Source organism: Macrobrachium rosenbergii, chromosome 28 (assembly GCF_040412425.1).
Source record: "Macrobrachium rosenbergii isolate ZJJX-2024 chromosome 28, ASM4041242v1, whole genome shotgun sequence".
Lineage (NCBI taxonomy): Eukaryota > Metazoa > Arthropoda > Malacostraca > Decapoda > Palaemonidae > Macrobrachium > Macrobrachium rosenbergii.
The window spans coordinates 2,985,810-2,993,239 of NC_089768.1; the positions used below are offsets into that span (position 1 = coordinate 2,985,810).

At 36.2% G+C, this 7,430-nt stretch overlaps 1 protein-coding gene across 2 annotated transcripts in view; it reads right to left on the bottom strand.

Moving 5' to 3' along the window:
- The window catches only part of LOC136853976 (lactadherin-like), a 908,376-nt gene extending 901,202 nt beyond the window's left edge, over window positions 1-7,174 (bottom strand). For both annotated transcript variants that reach the window (XM_067129896.1, XM_067129895.1), the window contains exon 1: window positions 6,758-7,174. In XM_067129896.1, coding sequence (XP_066985997.1) covers window positions 6,758-6,760 — 3 coding nt within the window. In that variant the 5' untranslated portion in view covers window positions 6,761-7,174. The remainder of the gene's footprint in view (window positions 1-6,757) is intronic.
- Between the last annotated feature and the right edge of the window lie 256 nt (window positions 7,175-7,430).

A 7,430-nucleotide genomic window follows, 5' to 3' on the forward strand; every position in this document is an offset into this window, starting at 1 on the left:
ATTTCACACATACAAAGTTTACTGCAGACTGGTAATGAGCTACCTTTCGTAATAATCCCTGAACATTTTTTAAACGAACAGAATGCAAAATAGCAGGCTCCAGAACTGACTACTAGGAGACTCGGCTTACAAATTTCAATAACAGAGTTATGTATATGTATGTGTGTGTGTGTGTGTGTGTGTGTGTGTGTGTGTGTGTGTTGAGGTACTTCACACATCCAAAGGTCACTGCAGACTGGTTAATAATTAGCTACCTTTCGTAAAAATCACTGAACATTTTTTAAATGAACGGAATTTAAAATGGCAGAATCCAGGAATGCAAAAAACGTGCACTCTCGGCCATAAAGGCTACAATTTTTCCACCACCATCATCATCGTCTGAACTCGTAAGAATATCTGTGAAAATTCCTGAACTTAAGCATTGGACTTGTGAAAAAAAAATGCGGTTTACAACAACCGTATAATGCATAAGACGTATCCTTTGGGTACAAGAGAGCGCCCGTGAAGATATATGAACTTTTATTTCATCAACAAGTTTAGTATATACTAGTCAATCAATATAAGCAAAATACTGGTCATATCAACATCCTGGCATACTGTGCATAATGCATGAGTATAAATTGGTTATATCATGTTTAACATTCAAACACAGCATAATATGAACAAGCGAATGAAAATATTCAAATAAGGAACAGCCTTCATACAGCTTAAATGCATTTTATGATCCTTAAACATGTGTTGAATTACAAAATTTTCCTCGCTGCTTTTCTGTATCACTTCGAAGAATAAACGTCTGAGAAGTTTAACAGCCCTCAGCTAAGTACCGTATGTAGCGGTGGGCTAGTGGATAGGGAAGGAGTTCCCAATGGCAAGTTGTTCCTCATTAAGAGAACTTAGACAAATGACTGAATTCCCATTTCCCTATTTAGATCACTTACGTTTCGTGCGGTGTTTTCCTATACAGGAATTACACATTCGCTGATACACCTACACTGATCCAGAAACATTAACTCTACACTACCCACTCCAGGGATGTCTTCTCCCGTATAGCCTATGTGGTCATCACCACTATAATTTATACACCCTATTGAAAAGTAGTCATCTCTTCTTCTTTCACAAATGCCTGTATCAAAAAACATACCATTATTCACTAAGCACCACTTGCGTACTGAAATACGTGGAAAGCCATGTATGGCGAAGTCTGATTTACATTTTAAAGTGATATAGCCTATTCGAAAATATCAAACACAAATGCGGATTGCAAACTTCCAAACATGAAAGAGTAACTCATTGGTTTTGTAATTTTATCATTCTGATATCATACGGTCATCAAAATTACGTTTCATTCCCAACTGCCAACTTTGTCATGGGAAAATCATTAGTAAATTATTGTACATAGAAGGAAAAATATCCCTATATTCGTCTAACTTCATCTCAATCCTCACTTTCCCTGCAATTCTCTGATATTGAATCCTGCTTTATCACTATTTAAATCAAAAGGCATAATGCATAGGCTACTTATTATCAAGGATCAAGAGGCAAATAGCCAGAATATTGGACTGTGGCTTTCATACTGAACTACTTAAGGGTAGCCTACCGTGGTTATCCATCCACTTCTGCATCAGTGAATAGTCAGCTGGGTCCATTGCATCATTATCTCTCTGCAAGCCAATTTCAATCTAAAATGAGAATTCTGTGAGAGTGTGTGTATATATATATATATATATATATATATATATATATATATACTCATATATAATATATATAAATATATATTATATATACACTCATATATATATATATATATATATATATATATATATATATATATATATATGCTACTCACAGTTCCCATTTTAGTTCAAACACACACACACACACACACACACATATATATATATATATATATATATATATATATATATATATATATATATATATATATATGTGTGTGTGTGTGTGTGTGTGTAATGTGTACTTGTGTGTGTGTGTGTTCGATCAAAAATAGAAACTCTGTGAGTAGCACATAAATTTACATATATACTGTGTGTATAGCCTATATATATATATATATATATATATATATATATATATATATATATATATATATATACATACTCAAAGAATTCTCATTTACATGGAAATTGGCTTGCAGATTCTGATTCAATGGACCCACCTGACTACCGTAGTCACTGTTGCAGCAGTGGATGGATGACAGTGGTAGGCTACCCTTAAGTAGTTGAGTATGAGAGCCACAGTCCAATATACATATATATATATATATATATATATATATATATATATATATATATATATATATAGAGAGAGAGAGAGAGAGAGAGAGAGAGAGAGAGAGAGAGAGAGAGAGAGAGATACTATATACCTATATATATATACATATATATATATATATATATATATGCGTGTATCTGTGTATATCTATATGCATGTATATAAACATATTTATATAGCCTATATATGTGTGTGTGTGTGTATTAGTGAAAAGTTTTCAAGTATTTGCAAGAGCAGAGAGTTGCGAGTAAATGTGAGAAGAGTAAGGTTGTGAGAATAAATACAGACCAGAAAGGGGGCAATGAATGTTAGCATGACTGGTTGAAGAATGAAAGCACTAAATTCACTTAGGCTACGTAGTTAAGAGAAGACATTCTGATTCACGGAGGATTTGTGCAAAAGGTGGTGAAAACGGTTGGGGTGTCTTTAGAAGTGAGTGTTGCACAGTATCAAGAGGCTGATGAGCCAACTCTAATAAAGAAAAAGGTACAAGGTATAGATATTAACTTCCTACAGTACATGTGACAGGTGACAGAAGTAAAGTTGGAAAGAAATGTGGAAACGTAAAAATGTTCGCGTACGTAAAAACATGGATCTGTCATTTGCACTTAGTCAATTATGTAGGCTACGTGCCAGGATAAGTGGAATTACAGTAAGTCGACACTAAATTATATCTCTCTTCATGGATCAGTGGTTAAAGTTACTGTCTAACTGTTCCTAAACCAGGCAACGTTTCGAATCCTGTATGGGGACGAAGAAATTATCAATTATAATTGTGGCTTAATATTTGTGAAAGTATATACACAAAAAGGGCCAAGGGTATGTACCAAAAATTCATATATATATATATATATATATATATATATATATATATATATATACATATATACATATAGGCCTATGTATGTTTGTGTGAGCGCATGCGCTCGTTTATTTTGCCAGCGCTTATTTCATCTCAAGTACCTACAAAATCCTCAAATTGAAGGACAAATGTAACATCACTGCAAGTTTCCGACCTTGTAGCTCCATCGACTGCTGGTGAATTGTTAACAAATAGCCACCGAATGAAGACCGCCCAAAGGCATGCTGAATCAACTCGAGGTAAAACCGGTTTGTTTCCTGGCTACTCTAGGGTGAGGCTCATACAGTTATCATGTCGATGCGTATATTCATCCACTTCCCTATTTTTAATACCTAATATTTTATTTTTATGTTAGTTTATCTCACGTTTCCTTGTAACACCACAAGAAGGTCACAAAATGGCAATCGATACTTTCAAATACGGTTTCCCTGAATAAACAACTAAATTTAATTAAAATATATTTATAACAAAATACGTACGAATTGTAAGCAAGAAATTAACTTGCATTCAGTTAAGACACACTCCCAAATTTAGTACTGAGTGAATCTCTACCTTTGGCATAGATCAAAATATTAGTGGGCGATCACAATGGTCTCGGAGAACCTTAACCGGCGGGTCTATAGGCCTAAGAAATGATGTTCAAGTAGGCTATATTCCATATAACCAAAGATATGAATGCCCTCAATTTACAATAATTCAACGGTGAAATAACGTTTTTCCAAAAATTCCACCTCGATACTCTAAAAAAAAAAAAGTCAACATACAATTATGAACAGACCTAAGACCTACCGCGTGTATTAGCATGTGATTTCATAACTCGTATCCCAAAATCGCTTTGTCATCAAGTGTTCCTGGATTTCTTTTACGTGGAGTTTGACCGGCCTGGTGGTTCATAACCTGAATCAGTTTTAGACAATCGCCTTGTTTTCATGATCCTTTTCGAAAAGTTCCAAGTTTAAACCTTTTCATTCTGGAATTTGGCTTCACTGGTTGTCATTTTCGAAATGAAGTTTTATATCAACAAGCATAGCGTACCCCCTTTAGTAACATCCCCAAAGGTCTTATGTAGGTATCACGAATTTCTTAAATTCACAATGAAGTTTTGAACTTCAGTCTAGCAATAATTTGTTTTTTTTATATTGTCATACTCTTAAACATATCTCCAATGGTGCTATTTTGGCTTGTTTATCTACGCGTCACCTACTCCGAGGTGCTAGTACTAAACATGGCGGAGCTCATTGGAAGGCCGCGTTCAGTACTAGTCCCTCGGGTATCAAAATATTATATAGGCTACACCAATTTCTATACTGTGTCGTCGACAAATTATATTAATAAAAGAGATCTCCGTGCGGCCGTCTACATTACATTTACTATACGGTTTTTAGTACTAGCACCTCGGACTAGGTGGCGCGTAGATAACAAGCCAAAGTAGCACCTCTCTAATTAGTCATATTATTTAAAAGGACCCCTGATTTCTTTTCTCATTTTTGTTACTCAAAAGAAACTTGATCCGAATAGCTACGATTTTTCTGATAAGCGTATAAGAGCCTACTAGCGAAGAAAAACGAGGATTACAGTGAAAATTACACCAAACTAAATGTCTTTATTTTCAATTTAATGAGATGGCTGTCGTCCCAGAGAAACTCCTGTTACTCCTAATCCCTTTTTACGGGTCCTGTTATCTCTCCGCTTAACATCAGTTGTAACATTTACTACCAATACCTGCCCGGATTAATCCCTGCCATTATTCCACCGTCGATACTGACTGCCAACACCCACTTTCACCTTTCTCCTTTTATAAACATTTTCAGACCCTATGACCACCAATTACACTGTAACATCAGCAAACTTCATATAGGCTACTCCACGCTTCATTCAAGACATTTTTTTTTTTTTTTATCCAAGCAACTTACGCCTACACCTTTCCTTCTCTGGCTTCTCTCTCCCCTCCATCAGTTCTTCATTGGGGGGTGGGTAGAGCTCTCGGCTAGCATGCTGTTGGCCCAGCGTTCGACTCTCCGACCGGCCAATGAAGAATTAGAGGAATTTATCTCTGGTGATAGAAATTCATTTCTCGTCATAACATGGTTCGGATTCCACAATAAGCCGTAGGTCCCATTGCTAGGTAACCAGTTTGTTCTTAGCCACGTAAAATAAATCTAGTCCTTCGGGCCAGCCTTAGGAGAGCTGTTAATCAGCTCAGTGGTGTGGTTAAACTAAGATATACTTAACTTCTCCCCTCCATCCACTGAAATTTTACAAAGCCTACGGCAGCAACACGTTCCCTATACCGAAATTATCCTGAATTTGGCCAGTGCTTGGTAGTCAACCACTAATGGGCTAAATCCCAAAATGTGTCAGTAAATTAGCCCCTTGAACATAAGTGGGGGTTGCAAACTCATAGCAAAAATACTCCGTGGCACCTTCTAGAACACATACAAATATACACACACGCATATATATAATATATACATATATATATATATATATATATATATATATACTCGTATATATATATATATATATATATATATATATATATATATAATGTATGTATATATATGTGTATATATATAATGTACTTTACTGTGCAATAAGCCAAAGGCTCCGTTGGCTTCAGTGTTATGTTCCCACTATTGAAAACCCTCGAGAAAAGTAGCAAATTGATATTTGTAGAGGCAAAAGCTGATAAACCAAAACAACCAGGCAACTGACAAAGGTACCGTAACTAAAAAAAGGAAAGAAAAAATGGCTTGAAAGATAATACCGAGGCCACTTTATCTTACAACTATAAAGGTGCCGAGAAGTCTGCTTACTACGTTACAAAAACAAAAGACTTCTTTTGCCCAGACACCTGTGACATTGTAGCCTTTCTGTAGGGTAAGATATCGGTAATGATGTTCTGAAAGATTAGAACGCTCATTGGCCTAACGCATGACCCTCAATCTTAATGGGTGATAGTGACGGTCCCCTATCTTATAGGCCTTATTCTAGGGGTCAAAACAGGTGATTTCTACATGTCTACATGGCAACTGTCCCCGATGGAAAAGTAAAGCGGCCACTTCGCGAAAATTACTCTTGTCTGGAAAATCAAGGTGCCACGATACATCTACTATATATCCGTTTTAAAGAACGCCGATTTACGACGACGGAAAAATAATTATACTACAGTATATTCAACAAACTTCCTTAGATTTCAAGTGTCTCTCATTATGCAATGCCATGACAATAGGCCTAGTTCTAAGCATTAAAAGACTACTAGGTTTAATTTACTATAACACCCCAGTTACACGATATTTAGGCTAATAATTTATTATGAAAACCTAGTTGAACTATATAATTTATACAGTATATATATATATAGAGAGAGAGAGAGAGAGAGAGAGAGAGAGAGAGAGAGAGAGAGAGAGAGAGAGCTCATCGCAGACTAGCATACGGTTTCAGTTAGTATATAAAAAGTTATTCTTCAAGACAATTATGATGAAAAATAAAACTCCATGAGACAAGCTAGAAAGTGCAGAATGTCTAAATGTTCAATAAGAAATGATACCGGTTCGAAGAGATTTCAACAGGGGTAGAACATCACTGATAGACAGTACTTACCATGATGAGCAGTTTGGGTCCAATTAGAAACCAAAATTCATGACAGTCTTCTTACACGATGACGTGGAGTAAAATTCTCTTCTTCAACATTTCATCTGTCTTCCTTAAAAGCACACAATTCTGTCACAACAACACGTGAAGTCAGTATTACTTTTTCGTAGACAAAACCTGAACAGATATAATCTCCTAACAACTCCTTTATATTTGAGGTAAATTAAACTAATATCACACCATGCCACACAAGGAAGTAAGACAATATTGTAAATTAAACCTTTAACTTTTTAAGTCATCTGCATTGTTTTGCAGAAAAGAAATGAATACTGTTACAAAACAACAGAGGAGGTGAAACGGGAATAAACGGACGAAGAACGAACTCGAACCTGACAACAACACCGTTACGCCACAACGGTTGAAGGAACACTGACTTCCCAAAGTTACTTGGACCAATATTCGTCCACTGGCTGCCCACTCCCTCCACCCCGATGCCATCTATTCTTCCCTTCGCTTCCCCACGCTTCTTCTTCCTTCGACTCCTCCTCCTCTCCTTCATCTTTCCTCACAGACTCCGCCTCATTGTCATTATCGTTTTCACCTCGTTCTCTGGTAGTTGACTGACAATTCAAATCACGGTCAGGGCATTCTCTTTTTTTTTCCCCTCTATAAAACGGTTTGA